The sequence below is a fragment of the Crotalus tigris genome, unplaced genomic scaffold (genome assembly GCF_016545835.1).
Source record: "Crotalus tigris isolate CLP2741 ecotype Arizona unplaced genomic scaffold, ASM1654583v1 scf7180000017834.3080900, whole genome shotgun sequence".
Lineage (NCBI taxonomy): Eukaryota > Metazoa > Chordata > Lepidosauria > Squamata > Viperidae > Crotalus > Crotalus tigris.
The window spans coordinates 2392360-2411321 of NW_024096662.1; the positions used below are offsets into that span (position 1 = coordinate 2392360).

Below are 18962 nucleotides of genomic sequence, written 5' to 3' on the forward strand. Positions count from 1 at the left end.
CCTTTTATGACTTGTGGACTTCAACTCCCAGAATTCCTCAGCCAGTGTGCCTGGCTGAGGAATTCTGGGAGTTGAAGTCCACAAGTCATAAAAGAGCCAAGTTTGAAGACCCCTGATTTAGTCTTTGATTTTCTTTGGGCTCTCTCTTTTCCCAGTATCATTTGGCAATGCATTAACCTTCCTTGGCTTTCTAAATGATTGGAGCTTACAATTTTGGAAAAGAAATGAGTAGACTCAAATGTCTATGAAGATTCTCGGTCATCTGGGTCATGGTTGTCTCAAAGGTGCTTTTTCATTGAAGATGTTTCGCTTCTCATCCAAGTGGCTCCTTCAGTTCTGACTGAAAACTGAGTCAGAACTGAAGACGTTTCTTGAATGAGCAGCAAAATGTCTTCAATGTAAAACAACTCCAGTTGCCTTTTGAAAAAAGCACTGTTGGGGTTGGATCAAGAAAAAAAAAATCTCAATTTTTATCTTTATCATTTCATTCATATTTGCATTTATAAGCTTACTAAAACTGAATGTAGCTGCTTTGCTATAATGTATTTAGGACTTTCTCCTTTATATTAAAATTCAGTTTTGGGTAATACATTTATTAATTTAAACTTAATTTTGGGATATATTGAACCCAAAGATTTTAGGGTCTACATGCAGCTCTTGGACTCCAGGTAGGATTTCTCTATTGTACATCATTGTTGCTTTGTTCTGTTTGTGAATTCTGCCCACGCTATTAATTAGCTTTTGGCTCCTGTTTTGTTTTCTGACTAACTTGGATTTATAGAATACAAGCAGCCCCCTTTTAAATTGGTACCTGTCATTGAGCTGACTGTGTGGATGAGTATGTTACAGTTCTTCCATCTCAAATTATGCTGACAGCAACTGGCGCCTCAACATTGAAAAATTAAGCCTCACCACTTATGAAAGAAGTAATGTTGATCCTATAATCCAGCTAAGAACGTGACAATGAAAGGAGAAAAACATTCATCTTGCTACATTGGAGATGCATTTGACCTTGTGGGAATCTCCACCACTCATAGAAATCAGTGAGTTGTACACCCATAAAATTGTCTTAGGCCCCATCCACACATCCTCTAACATTCACTTGAATGTGACTCAATAACAGTTCTTCAGGGGCACATCTGTATGACCCTTGTTTTTATCCCCAGACAGAGCTGAGGACAGGGCATTCCTGAACTGCTATGGAAGGAATACTCTCCTGACACCATCATTGCATGATTTGTGTTGCACTGATGGTGATAGAAGTGTGACGAACTAACTGGAATCTATCCAGCTTCTATTGGCTGCTTCTCCTTTCCAGTAGCTGCTAACCTCCTTTCATGACTATTTTGTTCTTCCAGACTGACAGAAGGAACAGCAGGACCACCAATGTCACTAAAAAAAAAAAGTAGTAGATGGGGACAACTTTAAGATGACTTGCCCATGAGATTGAGAGGCAGGTTGTTTAGACAGGTATAATTTTCTTAGCAGTCTTAGTTGCCATGGTTAGGGGTAGCTTAATTTAGATTTCTGAACTGAGTAGGTGATTGGGTCTGGTTCTTTAAATGGTTCTTTTCAGTTCTATGATTCAGTGAACACACCTCTTTCTTATTTATATAGATGGGGGTCTCGCTGTTTGTCAGGATGTAAGAATCAAGATCTTAAAAGAGAGAATCTATTCTGGAAACTTTCACTCAGAGGCACACAAGTCTTGCTTTCTGCTCCCTTATGGAATATTCTTGGCAGTAAAGTCTTCTTAGAGCCTATTTTATTTTTAGATCTAGGTAAGTTATTTTTATATTCTCGAGCTTTTAGTCTGAGACCAAAGCAGAAGAGAACATATGTATAAACACTTCTACTTCTGTTATATTTTTAGACTTCTTATGATTCATGCTATAAGCTTGATTACTTTTAGTTGGTTGCAGATTTGTTGTTCTAAAATTGGACTTTCACAAGTTTTTACAATTTTGTTGTACATCACATTAAGCAAAGGAGAAAAAAAACCTAGTATAAAATCTGATAAACTAATATACCCATCAAGGTTGAAAGAGTTTTAAAAATGCATAATAATAATAATAATAATAATAATAATAATAATAATAATAATAATAAAAGTTGGACAGGACCTTGGAGGTCATCTAGTCTAACCCCCTGCTCAGGCAGGAAACCCTATACCATTTCGGACAAATGGCTGTCGAGTCTCTTCTTAAAAACTTCCAGTGTTGGAGTATTCACCACTTCTGGAGGCAGGTTGTTCCACTGGTTAATTGTTCTGTCAGGAAGTTTCTCCTTAGTTCTAGGTTGTGTCTCTCCTTGATTAGTTTCCACCTGTTGCTTCTTGTCCTGCCTTCAGGCGTCTTGGAAAATAGCTTGACTCCCTCTTCTTTGTGGCAGCCCCTGAGATATTGGAACACTGCTACCATGTCCCCCCTCGTCCTTCTCTTCATTAAACTAGACATACCCAATTCCAGCAGCCATTCCTTATATGCTTTAGCCTCCAGTCCCCTAATCATCTTTGTTGCTCTTCTCTGTACTCTTTCTAGAGTCTCAACTGTTAATTTTTTAAATAATATCTGGACTAAATTTAGGAAAAGATGTCCCACAAAAAGTTTATCCAACACTTTTCTTGAGAAGCATGCTTCAAAAGCTACCAACTCACATGATACCAAACAGATCAATTTAGTGAGATTGGCTTGTGTGGCCATCTATGTTAAACTTTTTTTCTCATATTCCCCTCAACCAGAAGACTGTGAATTCTAGTCTTGCCTTAGACACAAAGCCAGCTGGGTGACCTTGGGCCAGTCACTCTCTCTGACTGCTAGGAAGCAGGCAAACCACTTCAGAAAACAAGGAAGCCTGAACAAACTACTTGGATAAGCAGTGAAACATTTCAAACCAAAAAAGAGAAAAAGTCCAGTTGCCATGATTCAACTTCCAGACGCTTTGGAAAATCTTGGCAAAAAACTGCAGGGGTTAATCCAGGCAGTCCACCAGGAATCAATGTTGACTGAAAGGTGCACACACATACACACACACGCACACACAAAAGGAGGCAGAAACAACTACTGAGGTTTTGCATTGTAACATAAGTATGCTGCATTTTTGTAAGCAGCCTAATATTTCTGACCGAGTATGCAGCATTTTCCAGGTGATAACTGAGCATTTTTATTGTCCAGTCTTGGAAACATGATGGAACACTTTTTAAATAGCTCGTAATTTAGACTTTTTAGCTTTTCTGGACATCTACCTCCATGGTTGGGCAAGAGATTATAAGCAAAATTCATCCTTCATTCCACTGAGTTGTCTTAAAATGTATTTATTATGGATTAACCTAATTTTGAAATTAACACTGCTTAGCAATGCATAGCATGACTTTGTAACAAAGTTTACAGGTGATGAAGTTTTGTTGTTAGGAGACAGAATATTTCTGGCTAAGCTGCAATTTCTATCAGCACTCACTATTGAGATGGGGTGTTGAAAACTATGATCCAACAATAGCTGAATATTTCTAGGAGCCAAAAGATAGATAAGTCAGCTATAAACAGACATTTACATTATTTCTCAAAGATTAACCTCCTCTTTGGAGAAAAGCTAGGGAGATATTGTCAAAACATATCTATACTGCGAATTGGACTGTCACACTTTTGCTTTCTGTAATGAGAAATTAGCTACTGTGCTTCACAATCAAAAAGAAAAAAGGAAGAGAAGAGGAAAAGGTCAAACGCTCATTTATAAATAGAATAGAGCAGGATGAGAAAGCCTCACAATGTTTTGATCTGGGAGAAAATTCTCAAGGATGTAAAATTGTTTTTTATGGGTTAATAATTTAGAAAAAGAAAAATATTATGCAAATGATGACAAACAAGTGTAACAAATATGACTAATTAAGTGTATAAAATGGCAAAAATTATTGCAGCTACTGAAGCTGGTACTTATATAGTAGGAATGTTGCCCAAATAGTAAATACAATTGTCTGATTTTGTACTCTTCTTCTTATTCTTGTGCCATTTTCGTTATTGGACGTTGGCAATCATGTTGGCAGTCCTATTTTTATCAGCAGCCGCACAAAAAATTGCTACTGAGTTTTATCCAAACCAATCCCTTAGATTTTGAAGCCATGATGTTCTTCTTCTGCCAGGACCTCGTTTGCCTTCAATCTTTCCCTGGAGGATTAAATGGAGTATGCCGTATTTTTCTGGGTGTCGCATCACATGTCCGAAATATTTTAATTTTCATTTTTTAATTGTTTTGATGATTTCCCTTGGCTTTCCCAGGCGAAGAAACAAAAAAAGCACCTTAAGGTAATGTCATTATTAGTAACATCTCAAATGTCTATAGAATTTCTCAGTCATCCAGGTAATGGCTGTCCCAAAGGTGCTTTTCAAAAGGCAACTGGACTTCCTTGGATGGAAAGTGAAACATTTTCAAGGAAAAAAAACCAAGAAAGTCCAGTTGCCTTTTGAAAAACACCTTTGAGATAACATCTCAAATGTCATATAGCTTGTGCATGCTTTGAAGAATCCCAGAACTTGTGACATTTCCCCCGAATTTTTAACTATACAAGGAATCATTGCTAGGCAGTCCAAAATTCCCACTTATGTTAGTCCTGCAAGAATTTTCAAAAGGTCCTTCTGGAAACCAACACAAGGTGGCAGTACTGTTTTTGTTTATATTTGTGTTGCCCTTCTTCAAATGTATAGGAGTATCATCCCCAGCTAGCATAGTCATGTTGCGTTGGAAGGCATTATGGAAACAGCACACAATGGTCTGCTTTGTCTTTTTGGCAAGAAGAGGTGATGAGTTAATTCTTCTGGAAACACACTGTTGAGGAGTAACTGAAGAAGTACTGCCAAATTAAATAGGATCAGTTTTAGAAAAACTCAATTTCAACTGCCCTTTCGTCCTGACAAAAAAACTGAGCAGTGCTAATCCAAGATCAAGATGACCTGATTATGCTAGAAATCCATAGCTGGATATCTATCACTACTATAATATTAATATTAAAATATTAAAAGGTTGTCAGGAGGTGGATAAAAAAGGACCAGAATTTTATGCACACTCTCTCACTCTTCCTCTGTATGACAATAAGTTTTATCATTAACAATACTTTTCAAATGGATTGTGTTACTCATATATATATATTCATATATTTCTTTACAAGTTTTGTTGTTGCTGTTGTTCTGCATTTTGACTTTTTCTTTCTGTCTCACATGAATGTTCAGTCAGCTACTTATAGTGGAAAAGAGGAAAATAACACTCTTGTGATGTTTAGGAATTTCAACTGCTTTGTCAAACTGATCCCTGGCCTATCCTTTCCAAAACAAATATTCTTTGCCATCGGTCAATCTGTTCTATAGATGTCTCTCTCTGATCCTGCTTGACCACTGAGTCCTCAGCTGCGGATACCTCCTCCAACTATACCTGGATTGACAAAGACAGCCCTCCCCCCAATAATGCAAATGCAACTCTAGCAATGTCTAACAACCAATCAACATCTCCTCCTTCATTGCTGAACAGCTCTGTCCTTAGTAGTTTGTTCTAAAAAGGAGATGCTGATTAAGCAGAAATCTAGATTTGTATGTGACTCTTTTCCAGGAGCTGGCAAATAGGCAGCGGAGAACTGCTATCTTTTCATCTGGAGATCACTTCATAATTAGAGGATCTCCTCATGTTATCATGGCACATAGCGAAGCAGAAGTTCTCAAGCTGTCTAGAAGAAATCTTGAAAGTTTATACACTCACTTGTACATTCTTGGTTGTTCTAATAAAGGCCTTAAAGATCAATGGTGTGTGTTTAGTTCTCACAGAATTACATTGGGTGTTCCAATTTTTAAAATGGAGGGGAAGAGGATGGGACAGTCCTCTAAAGGAGAGGCGGGGAACGATGGCCCCTTTATAACTTATGGACTTCAACTCCCAGAATTCCTGAGCAGCACAGCTGGCTCAAGAATTCTGGGAGTTGAAGTCCACAAGTCATAAAAGGGTCATCATTCCCCACCCCTGCTCCAGAGACCCTAACTTCTGGAGAATACTCCCTATTGCAGCATTGACGAAATATTGTATCCACTCTACATTGTCTTGGATTTGAACTCCAGTTCTACCTAAAGGACTGTCTTTTCTAGCAGCATTTTGAAGATCTACACGGGAGGTTTCTTTATGCGTTCACTTGTCAAAACAAATGGGACAAGAGGTCGTGAAAGCAGGGCTTTTTCATTAAGAGCTTGAAGATTCTGGGAAAAAAAATTATTTAGAGGAATGTTACATTAAAATATCTTCATCAGAATGTCTCATCTCTATTCAAGATTGCTTCAATTCTTAACAAGAATTTTGCGTTCAATGAGGGAATATTGTGGCTCATATTTTTCATCTAACGTCTAATAAACTATGATCCTACACTTTGCAGATTCTTGCTTGCAGAAGAGTTCAGAGGTCACAATTTATGTATTCTCCCCGCTTGCCATTCTTTTGATCCAAAATCTAAAAAAAAAAAGTTATGCTGAGCTTCATAAATCTGAATCACATAGTAGATTGCAAGACAAATTACTCAATTACTGTGTTTTATTTGAATATACAAGGTGTCAGAATGTTACAAACACTGTTTGCTCTTTTTAGAAACTGCAGAATTACGGTTACAATTTAATAATTAGCAATATGAGAACTCTTAGATCAAAAAGAGCTACTATCATGAAAGATGAACAAGTTAGAATAAAGAAGGCAAAAGTGTGATTGTGGCTTATCACCCCACAAAAATTCTTGGACATGTCGTTCTTGCATCTGCTTCAGGATTAGGACCTATTAAATTAATCTCACATCTGGACCCTAGGATGGGGAAATGTCTCAAGTGACATCTGTAAGAAATCTAGAGAAGAATTAGGATGATGTAATGCTGGCTTCTATCTTTCTATTCAACAATTTTGAAGCTCCCACTAAGGTAAATTGATAGAAAATATTTACAAGATACCAAGTGTGCCTGTGCACTCATGTGTAGCCTAATTATTCAGATTAAACAGAACCTAGTTGAAATAAACACAGTTGCCCTCTTTGAAAAGGACATCAAGCAGTCATTCTTATGGTGAGCATTTACTCCAAGTAGCTACCCTTTAAAACTTAAGAGCCACGTTCAGCTATCTTTTTCATTATGTCCTGTTCAAAACTATGTTGGCTTGTTTTTGAAGCTGTTTTCTTATTAAAAAGCACTATTTCCAATAACAAAAGCTTCTCCTATAAAGCAGAAAGGAACAGGTGGCAAAAAGCAGGGCATGTTCAAAATCATACAATTTTCTGTTTCAGAAATAGTATGCGGTGTGTGTAATCCAATTGGAAGACTCTTCCTTAGAGCGTTTGGCCGAGCTGTGAGAAGTAAAAATAGACTTGTACGCTTCTGATTTCTCACTGGCTGCTGAGGACCTCTTCACAGGTTCTGATGCACCTTGGATGCTTTTTCCAGAGAAAGATGGCGTTTTTTCATTGACTGCCACAGAACAGAGGACAAAGAAAATAGGGAACGTGAATTCTCCATTGATAAAGTAGTATGTATATACAAATAAACAACATATATCCTACTAAATAGTCATACCCTAAATTTTAGGTTAGTTGAAAGTAATAGTTTTCCAATTTTTTAAAAAAAAACGTTTGTATTTCAATATTATTTTAAGGACAGAATAACTTTTTTATCCAAAAAATTTGATAATCATGTAAAGATACATAATAACCATCATCTTTATAATTATCTAAATGTGGCTACCATACAGGGGTAGGCAACCTTGGCTCTTTTATGACTCGTGGACTTCAACTCCCAGAATTCCTGAGCCAGCCATGCTGGCTCAGGAATTCTGGGAGTTGAAGTCCACGAGTCATAAAAGAGCAAAGGTTGCCTACCCCTGCCATATACTTTTCACAGAAATACTTACAACCCAAATGTTTGGTCCCCTGAGGTATGACAGGGAATCCTTTAGGTATTGCTAACTTAAAGATAACACAGCAGCTCAATTAATCTGCCAAGAACCAAATTCAAGCAAGCTGCCCAGAAAGTGGAGTTACATACTCCACTTCCAATTTTTACTTAAGGTGGAAGCCTGGTTAGTTTGTCGTATGCTTAAAACTCAACCCATAATACCTAACCATGATTAAGAGCATTAGGGAAAGTACTCTTAGTAAGAAAGGAACTTAATTCTATAAACTCTGATCTTTCAATTTACGGAAGTAAAGGAAGACGCTTGGTTGCAAGAGCTTCACCTGTAATACCATTGAATGGAGTACCGGCAATCCTCGAGTTACAACTACAACTGAACCCAAAATTTAGGTCGCTAAGTGAAACATTTGTTAAGTGAGTTTTGTCCTATTTTACAACCTTGCTTGCCACAGTTGTTAAGTGAATCACTGCAGTTATTAAGTTAGTAACACGGTTGTTAAATGAATCTGACTTGCCCATTGACTTTGCTTGTCAGAAAGTCGCAAAAGCTGACTCACATGACCCCGGGACACTGCAACTGTCATAAACATGAACCAGTTGACAAGCATCTGAATTTTGATCACGTGCCATGGGCCGGCTGCAATGGTCGTTAAGTGTGAAAAACAGTCATAAGTTACTGTTTTCAGCTCCATTGTAACTTCGAAAGGTCACTAAATGAACTGTTTGTAAGTCGAGGACTACCTGTATTTATAAATTAGGTTTGGAAATGTTACACCAACCTGAACTCTTGCAGAAGGCAATGCTTCTCTTTTCTCCTGTTTGTGTAGCATCCTTTGAAGCATTTACTTGAGATGGACTCAGTGAATCTGTATAATAGTTAAAAAAAAAAAAGGTAAAATGGTGCAAAATGGGTCAGTTTTATTATTGAAACTTTTAATTTCAATTAGGTTACTTTGTGACTGACACGGGAAGACAAGTCTTCATCATGCTAATCTTGAGAAGGAATAACTGGCTGAATCTTAAAAGAAAAAGGAAGGGGAAAAGGAGGAGGACCGTCAATGTTTGCCTACTTGTTTTTGCAGAATGAGGACATTTGTGTTAAGTTCCAATGGCACAAACTTTGTAGCTACTTTTTTCCAATCTCATCACTAGAGATTCAACTATCATGTTTTAACAAGTATGCTTCCTGCAGCACTAATAAATCGGAACAGATGGGAAAGCTAAAGACATAAATATTTGTGCAACTTGATAATCTTTGTGGTAACCTTGGTTAAACTTCTTCGGCATAGCTATGTATAAACAACCTTTTGGTTAATTTATGATTCAATGTACTCTGAAAAGTAAAAAAAAAAAATCAGTTAATTTAATAAGATTCTGCAAACTCCCTCAATATATGCTCTAGTTTCCATACAACAAAAGAGCTCACAATCATTCCAGATAATAACAGAAAAAATATATGTTTTATTTATTTTGATTTATAACATCTTCAATCTCTTTTCCACATTAATAACTGAACCCAATATAAACAATTCACCTTCAGCGGCTTCTGATTTCACAATGGTCTCTGCTGCCTTAGGTTTCTTGGATTTCTGAAACAAAAGAAACAAACCAGAAGCGATTTAAGAAGCTCAAAGACTGGCAAAATCTAAAGATTCATATGATAACTAGGAATACACTTGACCTAGAGATGCTTGCTTTTGACTTACTAAATTACACAATCTACTCAGCTAAAGGCTAGTCTACATATTTCTAAGTCCATTTTTTACTTTATAATGTTGAAAGGCAAATATATAAGCAGGTACTGGAAAAAAATTATGAGAGAAACATGCTTGACCTAAGAGAAAATTTGTATCCAGTTGTTTTGCCAATATGCATTCTGGCTCTGGAGGTATTCCAGTAAGGCTTTTATAGGTCTAATGAGCAAAAACAGCATGAAAGATATGCAGTCTATTTTACTTTCTGGGCCAAAGAAGGGCAGTTTGAAAATAAAGAGAATTATCTCTTATAAGTTGTTGGGAGTTTTCAAAAAAGAAGAAAACTACTCAACAAAACCAAATGCACTATAGTAATGTATCAACAGTATACACATAAATATGTCAAGCAAATTTGGTTTTGAGAGATGAATAACCCCATATACTTGTATCATCTGTCCTCCACTGGGTGGCATGCCACCTTTTCATTCTAGAGAAAAAAATTAATAGCAGATGGCTTTTGATTAAAACCCTTTTCTCACTCCTTAGTAGGTCAATAATTGACCTTAAAAGGTATTATTGGTTGAGGTCAGTGTGATCGCTAAGCACCTTACAGCACACTGAAACCTTAACAAAATTTTAAACAATTTTGTATTTTGAAATAACACGAAACAATTATTTGGTGGGGTGGGTCCACTGTAAAATCTAAGACCAGCCTCACCAGTCTCTTCTGAAATTCAAGATGTATTTTTCTTTAAGTTCAGACATTCATATTTTTCTGGTTTCCTCTCTTTGAAACAGTCTTCAAAAATGAATAGGAAAATGAAACATAATACCTATCTAACGACCTACAAGAAGTCGTTAGATAAGTATTGTGCTGAAGTATTTTTTTTTAAAAAGATGCAAGAGTGAAAAGACCAGTAAAAGAAAGTGAATCATTATTATATTGAATAAACAATACCTCCATCAACACTTTAAGGTTTCAAAACCAGGATATTACATACAGATATACATAATCCATATATGGCTAGGATGTTGTGTTTGGCTGTATAATTCAAGACTTTATAAATTATTACAAAACAAGAGATTAATTCAATATTCTTCCACATTTACTACTGTAAATCACAGTAAAACCTGCCCTTCTTTAGAATGGACTGAAAACAACAAAATGGCCTCATAGGGTAAAGTTGGCCTAATCAAAGTGGGGTTAGGGGACCTTCTGAAAATAATGGAGCTGACTACAGACATGGCTTTAACTCCACTCTTATATATTTTTTCTTTTTCTCCCCACTTTTCATATACCATTTGGTCTTATTGCTCATTTTTTGAGAAATCCGGAAGCTTACTGAAAGTTCTGTCTCTAAATAGAGGTCAGACTTTTTACGATAATCAACAGCTGCTACATTCTTTACGGACCAAACTTTGAGAAAAAGTAGTCAAGGGTCTAACAGACTGTGAACCTGTATTGGCTGAAAGCCAATGAACCATATTGAGTGTCTTGAACACAACTCAATGTTTTCAACATTGCTTATTCAACAGCTACTGAAAACATATTTATATTATGATCTATTGTTCTATTATGAATTCCACTGGACACAGAGATGTTATTGGGGAGCAGAAATTATTGGAATGCCATTTATTATTGTAAAAGCTGAATTGTTCCTGCTTACCTCTATTGCTTGAGATCCCAGAACTTTCATGCCAGCTCTGTTGTTATTTTATCCCTGTATCTACGCATAACCTCAGAAAATGTATTTAGACCTTACCTTCACTAATTTACTTTTCAGTCTTCGCTCCTCCATTCTTTTCTTTAGCACCTCTACATCCTCTTTACTGCCATTAAGAACAATGACATCGTCATCTTGAAAAGGGATCCCACACTTTAATAAGGGAAAAAATGTTTGTTTAAATACACTGTTTATGATATGGTACAATTCCAAACAGCAGCACTAGAAAGTAAAAGATATATTATTCATATTGCAAATATTTTATTAATAAAAAGAAACCTTAAGCTAAACTAGATTTAAATGTGTAGCTTGTACCACAGATTTGTAATTAGGTATTTGCTTTCTCTGCCACATAACTTTTTATTCATTTTCATTCATTAAATAAGGACATATCAACCTTAGAGACCTTTGAGTTTCTAGGTTCTATAATATCTCAAGACTTAAAATGGACACCTAAGATCAAAAACATCATCAAAAAAGCACAACAAAGAATGTTCCTTCTGCGCCAACTCAAGAGAGTTCAGACTGCCCAAGGAGCTGCTAATACAGTTCTACAGAGGAATTATTGAGTCTTGTCATCTGCACCTCTATAACTGTCTGGTTTGGCATAGCAACCAAACGAGACAGACAGACTTCAATGGATAATAGAACTGCAGAAAAAACAATTGCTAGCAACCTGCCTTCCACTGAGGACCTGTATACTGCAAGAGCCAGAAAGAGCGCTGTGAAAATATCTACAGACCCCTCACATCTGGGCATAACTGTTACTACTTCTACCCTCAAAATGACGCTATAGAGCATTGCATGCCAGAACTAGATATAAGAACAGTTTTCCCCCCACGCCATCACTCTGCTAAACAACTAATTCCCACAACACTGTCAAATTATCTAATAAGCCTGTATTACTATTATTCTTTTCATCTTTCCTATTACCTATTTCCTTATATTCTTATGACTATAATTTTGTTGCTTGTATCTTATGATTTGTATTGTTTTACTTAGTATCTAGTATGATTTATGTCGATTGCTTATTTAGTATCCTATGACTATCACTAAGTGTTGTATCTTATGATTTATGATGAATGTATTTTTATGATCATGATCATGATTTATCACTTATTGCTTGTATGTACACTGAGAGCTTATGCACTGGAGACAAATTCCTTGTGTGTCCAATCACACTTGACCAATAAAGAATTCTATTCTATTCTGTTCTGTTCTCTATATTTTATATTCTATAAATATCTATAGGGTTGGACCGATATTCGCCCCCACCCCCATCTTTATTAAAATTCTACACATAAAATAAATATAGCAAACATAATTCACCAAAAAAAGTCACTGGGGAAAGCTGGATCCGCTTAACAACCATGTGATTCATTTCATAATCATGGTGATTTGCTTAATGACCATAGCAAAAAGGTAGTAAAATTTGGCACAACTCATTTAATGACTGCTTCACTTAATGACAGAACTTCTGGTCCCAGTTGTGATCATAAGTTGAAGCATGTACCTATAGCATGTAAGTGGAACCTAATGAGATGTGTCAATCACAGCCAACATATTTTGTAGATCATACAAGACTTAAAAACAGTCTGCAGTTTTACATTTTCTGGGACTCGATATCCCTCCTAAAAAAGAACATGAAACTACCTTATAGCAGATCGATATGTTTATCTCTCCAACAATTATTATAAATTTCCCAGATATTGGAATCTCCAGGGGAAAGTATTTGTTATATATGTGACAAAGTTTTAAAAAATCTCTCTCAAAAAGCTAAAGCCAGCTCCTACAGAAAAAAAAAGATTAAAGCATTAACAACATTATTTGGAGGTGAGTGAATTGCATTCCAAGGAGAAATGAGGAGAAAAGGCAGATATCTGAACAGTGAGGAAATTGGCTAAGGAATCGGCATTACCAACTTCGTCAACATTATGTACAGCTAATTCTTGATTGGCAAGTTGCAATCTATAATTCCTGTTCTGGAAAGAGTTTCTCTCCATTCTCTCAAACTATCATGTTGCTGGGAAATTGAGAAATAATAAAGGCGGGGAGAGATAAGAATAGGAGTGCTTCAAATTGTTGGGCATCTATCTTATTACAAGTTTTCTTTTTGCTAAAACTCAGGAACGTCCTTCAATTTCTCTAATTGCTGAGAGAATCCCTTTGTTTGTTGTGTACAGGATCTCCTCTAATAAATTCTTTGCCTCCTTACCAAAGCTGTGCAAAAGTAAGCTCATGTGACGTCGCGCAACATATCGGGACAGTTTTGCCATTGCTGGCAATGGGGTGGGCGCGGCTTCTGGATGATGTGTCCGGCCCACGGGCGGCAGTTTGACACCCCTGCTTTAGATGATAGACTCAACATTTAGGAGGACCTGAATGTTGGACCCTATCCCACAAAATTTAATTCAGTGGTGAAAAAAGTAAGGTCCTACACATAGGCAAGAAAAACCAAATGCACAGATATGGAATGGCTCAATAGTAGCAACAGGGAGAAAGATCTAGGTGTCCAAGTAGACTACCATTTAAGTATAAGAAAGCAGTGTGCCACAGCTGCCAAAACAGCTAATACTGGTAGAAGTTCCCTGAGGATGGACTCCAGCACAAGTCTGAAGGCTCAGAAGACTTGAGGGATAGTTTCATGATCACATGAAGCATTAGTATACTACACAGGTGAGACCACACTTGGAATATAACATCAAATTCTGTTCACCATGATACAAAAAAAGATGTGATGACCCTAGAAAGAATGCAGAAAAGAACAACTGATAACGGGTCTGGAGGCTAAACCATATGAGGAATGAATGAAGGCAAATATACGTGTCCCAGGATAATGTTGCAGAATCCAATCTGGGATGGTCACCAGGACCAGAGGTTTAGTCTTCTGAGCCTTCAGACTTGTGCTGGAGTCCATCCTCAGGGAACGTCTACCAGAATGTGTGTTAGCATTAATTAAATAGCACATTCAGAGCTGTTGCTTGTGGCCTTCCGTTACTTGATTTATTGTAGCCTCAAGGTTTTTTTTTTCTTGTTATAGTATGTCCACTTTGCTATACAATTGTGGTTGTGGTCTACACGCAGTAAACTTTTACAGTGGATTTAAAGTTTTTATATCAGAATATTGTAAGCAGAATGCTGGAGATACTTTGAAGGACAAAAGTAGTGATGAGTATCTGGTATAATCATTTGAAAAGAAGAGACACCAAATATAAAACAATCCCTCCACCCACCAACCCACAAAAAGAGATCTGGGAAGAAACAAACAAACAAACTGCTTCCATTACCATAACTTCATCAGCTCTAATAGAATTGTCCCATTTTAAAAGTCAAGTCTTGGGGGAAAAAACCTGGTCTTTGTTTTGATGAATATACAGTAGTAAGAATACAAAAGAGATAATGAAATGAGGTTCATGCAAAGAGCAGCTATGGCTTCTGTCAACAAGAAAACAGAACTCACTTAGTGTCAGACTTGCCTCAGCTGGAGCTCCTAAGAAAGAGTGATCCTTAACTCCATTTATAGTTTACTAGAAATCAAATGAAATACAGTAATGCAAAGCCAAAACTGAAATCCGTGTCCCAAAATCCCCAAGTGTAACATTCATCCCCTCCTAGGTGCTTCCCATCGCTTGCCCCCATTGTCCAATCAAATTCAAAGCTGTTTTTGGAAGGGTTACTAGATTTGATATACAGCCGTGTGCCGTTCCTAGCCATTTGACCTTGAAACTTTTCTTGGAAAGAGACAGTTAACTTTCATTTCCTTTGAAGCCTCCTCCCTCCCATCTAGTCCCCCTTGAGTTCATGGCAGCTGATACTGAATGGTTGCAAAGCCCAAGCCTGAGGCGGAAGCTGACATTAGGTTCAATATCTAAATTATATTTGGAATGTAAAAAAAAAAAAAATACTGTAAGAACCAAAAGGCTTTAACAAAAGAGAAAATAAAAACCAATTGCTCCTAGATTATTTGCTATTTTCACCTGTTTTATTTTTGCTAGGATCTGGTTTCTATTTCATTCATGGTCAACATTTTGGAAATATTTGAATGCTTGCTGTAGCTGAAAGACTGGCAACTAGTGTACTTCTGTGGAAGAAAAAGGCAAGGATGGGGGGAGATCAAATAACCCATTATGGGGTTTGAGCTCATCTTTCCGAGTTTACTTTTGCAATATCCCCATTTCTGGTTTACTGAGCAGCGAGTATTGTTCCAGTGTAACGTGGTCTGATGTAACAGGAAGCCAGTGTAACAGAACTTTGAAGTGCGGTAAGCTTATTTCCTTTTACTGTTAATGAGGGAGAAGTGGAACCGTCTTAAGGTAAGTGTTTCTCTCTGAGATTTCCTAATGAAATTATCTCTAATTATTTATAATTTATTTTGGAGTAAGCATGCTGCTTTGTTTTTTTATCACAGAGTAATAGAGTTGGGAGGGAGGACAGAGCTCATGCGGAATCCATTAGAAGACCTTTTATTTATTTGAGCTCTGTAAAATGTATTTTTCTGGCCCTGGATGTAGGATATACTGTAGTACCCACAGCAGAGTCATAGAACAGGAAGTAGATATACCCCAGATCATTTTCATAGGATAGACAAAAACGTGGGGGAAACGTGGATGTAGATGGCTCTTAAGAAATATTTTCTCCCATGAGAATGTATTCAGATTCAGTGCACTTGTATATAATTTCAGTTATACAATTTGTTCCACTTGAGGATTTTGGTGACATTACGAGGTATTGAGAACAGAGAAGGATACCGAGACTGAGTGATTTATACAGAGCTGCAGAGCAAAAATAATGGGAACTAGGTTGCATGGTTTTTGGTAGAGGCTGCCAATAGTTATGTATCCTTCGTATATCCTTTTGTTTACTACTTTCAGTCTCCTAGGCAGTATATCTTAAAAAGCAGGGAGAACAATAGAAGTGACACCCCTTCAGAATGTGCTTGAAAGCTTTGCCAAATATATCCAGCTGGTCATTTTGAAGATCCAGGGTTAGATGACCAACCAGCCTGAATAGGTAGAATTCAAAAATGTCATGTTCAGGACTGAGCTGTAAAGATGTGGTATGTCAAAATGAGACAGGAAGTGTTCCGTTTTTCTCATTCATTTACATCTTGTACAATTTTATAATAATAATAAAAAAGTTGGAAGGGACCTTGGAGGTCATCTAGTCCAACCCCCTGCTCAGGCAGGAAACCTCATACCATTTCAGACAAATGGCTGTCCAGTCTCTTCTTAAAAACTTCCAGTGTTGGAGCATTCATAGCTTCTGGAGGCAGGTTGTTCCACTGGTTAATTGTTCTAACTGTCAGGAAGTTTCTCCTTAGTTCTAGGTTGCTTCTCTCCTTGATTAGTTTCCATCCGTTGCTTCTTGTCCTGCCTTCAGGCGCTTTGGAGAATAGCTTGACTCCCTCTTCTTTGTGGCAGACCCTGAGATATTGGAACACTGCTATCATGTCCCCCCTTGTCCTTCTCTTCATTAAACTAGACATACCCAATTCCAGCAACCGTTCCTTATATGTTTTAGCCTCCAGTCCCCTAATCATCTTTGTTGCTCTTCTCTGTACTCTTTCTAGAGTCTCACATCTTTTTTACATCGTGGTGACCAAAACTGGATGCAGTATTCCAAGTGTGGCCTTACCAAGGCATTGAAGAGTGGTATTAATACTTCACGTGATCTTGAATCTATCCCTCTGTTAATGCAGCCTAGCACTGTGTTGGCCTTTTTGGCAGCTGCAGCACACTGCTGGCTCATATTTAAGTGATTGTCCACTAGAACTCCAAGGTCCCTCTCACAGTTACTACTATTGAGCAAGGTACTCCCTATACTATACCTGTGCATTTGGTTTTTCTTGCCTAAATGTAGAACCTTGCTTTTTTCACCGTTGAATTTTGTTAGATAGCGCCCAGTGTTCAAGTCTGTCCAGATCCTCCTGTATCTTAAGCCTCTCTTCTGGAGTGTTGGCTATTCCTGCCAGCTTGGTGTCGTCTGCAAATTTGATGAGTTCCCCATCTATCCCCTCGTCCAAGTCATTGATGAAGATGTTGAAGAGCACTGGGCCCAGAACAAAGCCCTGGGGCACCCCACTACACACTTCCCTCCATGTAGATGCGGTTCCATTGAGGACCACACACTGAGTACGGCCAATCAGCCAGCTATGGATCCATCTGTGGTGAAATATACAACAAAGGTTCATCGTGTTTGCAAGCTGCAAATAATTCCATAGAAAATGCTGCCAGAGTGTCCTTAAATGGAACCTTATCTGTAGTTTTCTGCAATGCAAGTAGTTCTTGACTTATAACTGGTTTTTTAACAACTAAGAGCCATGGTGGTGCAGTGGCTAGAATGCAGCATTGCAGGCTAATTCTCCCGACTGCCAGCAGTTCGATCCTGATTGGCTCAAGGTTGACTCAGCCTTCCATCCTTCCGAGGATGGTAAAATGAGTACCCAGATTGTTGGGGGCAATATGCTGACTCTATAAACTGCTTAGAGAAGGCTGATTGAAGGGGTACAGAAGTCTAAGTGTTTATCTATTGAAAGGTACAACAGCTTTGGAAAAGCATTTCCGGCTGCCTTAAAATGCCATACTGCCCCCTGCCCTGTGGTGACATGATCACAATCTAGGAGCTTGGCTTCACAGGTTGCCAAGTGCCCTGCAGAAAGTTAATGGGGAAGCTCTCTCTCATCTCTCATCTCTGGCACCTGGCTGAAAGAGAAAAAGGAAACTGAAGCGCTTCGGTGACGTGTAGAAACGGAGCAGTTTCCTTCCACACACAGAGGGGAGCCAAACTCTTCCGGTGGAGTGCAGAAACAGAGCTCCGATCCCAAAGATACAAGCTCCGATCCTGCAGCCCAACAAAGCAGTTCCCTTCCAGCATTATACTGGAATTATGCTCGGCAGGCAGCTCTTTAACAACCTGGGAGACTGTTTACCGATGGCAATTGGGACGGCCAGGATTGCAGTTGTTGAGCAAAGCAATCATGTGGGCATCTCGCTTACTAACCACTTTGCTCAATGAGTAAGATTCTTCGCTCAATGAGTAAGACTTATCACCAATTGTGGTGATAAGTCGAGAACTACCTATAAGAAGCAGAATCAGGCAAGAAAGAAGTGATTTGCTGTGTCCTGGACTTCCATTTAGGAATCACCAGAACACGTTCCAGGGTAAATCCGTGGGCAGAGGCAGGATTGGGAACCTGGTTGTCCAGGTTTCAAAATGGATCTTATCTTTGCCATCAAAGAAAGTCCAAGAAAAGCGATTTTGGAACTCAAATGTTACCTAATGTGACAGCAAGATGCAGTAGCAATCTAAGAACATCATTCATTGATTTTTCTAAAAAACACCACCACCTTTTTAGGCATTGAAACCCAGAGGTTGCCCCCAACAAGGCTTGCAAGGAACCAAAATAGGCACAATTTCTTCTTAGCACTGCCAGCGTAAGACTAGCGTAAAGCTAGCGCTGGCAGAGCTAAAAAGAAATTGTAGTCGTTTATGCCAGCTAGAGAGGAAAGGATTGCAACAAAAGCAACCGTGACAGGATTTCTTTTTCTTGTTTATTCCCTGTGGACCAAGGAGGAAGTAGGCCTTCTCTAACCTGACTTCCTGAGCTCATCAAAAGGTAACCAAGCTAATGGTGAC

At 38.0% G+C, this 18962-nt stretch overlaps 1 protein-coding gene across 1 annotated transcript in view; it reads right to left on the reverse strand.

The window, feature by feature from the left end:
- Positions 1 to 6537: 6537 nt before the first annotated feature.
- RTF2 (replication termination factor 2) overlaps positions 6538 to 18962 on the reverse strand; it is a 48422-nt gene continuing 35997 nt past the window's right edge. The window contains exons 6-9 of the mRNA XM_039343275.1: positions 11367 to 11480; positions 9444 to 9498; positions 8689 to 8775; positions 6538 to 7468 (exon numbers count right to left, since the gene is read on the reverse strand). Coding sequence (XP_039199209.1) covers positions 7284 to 7468; positions 8689 to 8775; positions 9444 to 9498; positions 11367 to 11480 — 441 coding nt within the window. The 3' untranslated portion in view covers positions 6538 to 7283. The remainder of the gene's footprint in view (positions 7469 to 8688; positions 8776 to 9443; positions 9499 to 11366; positions 11481 to 18962) is intronic.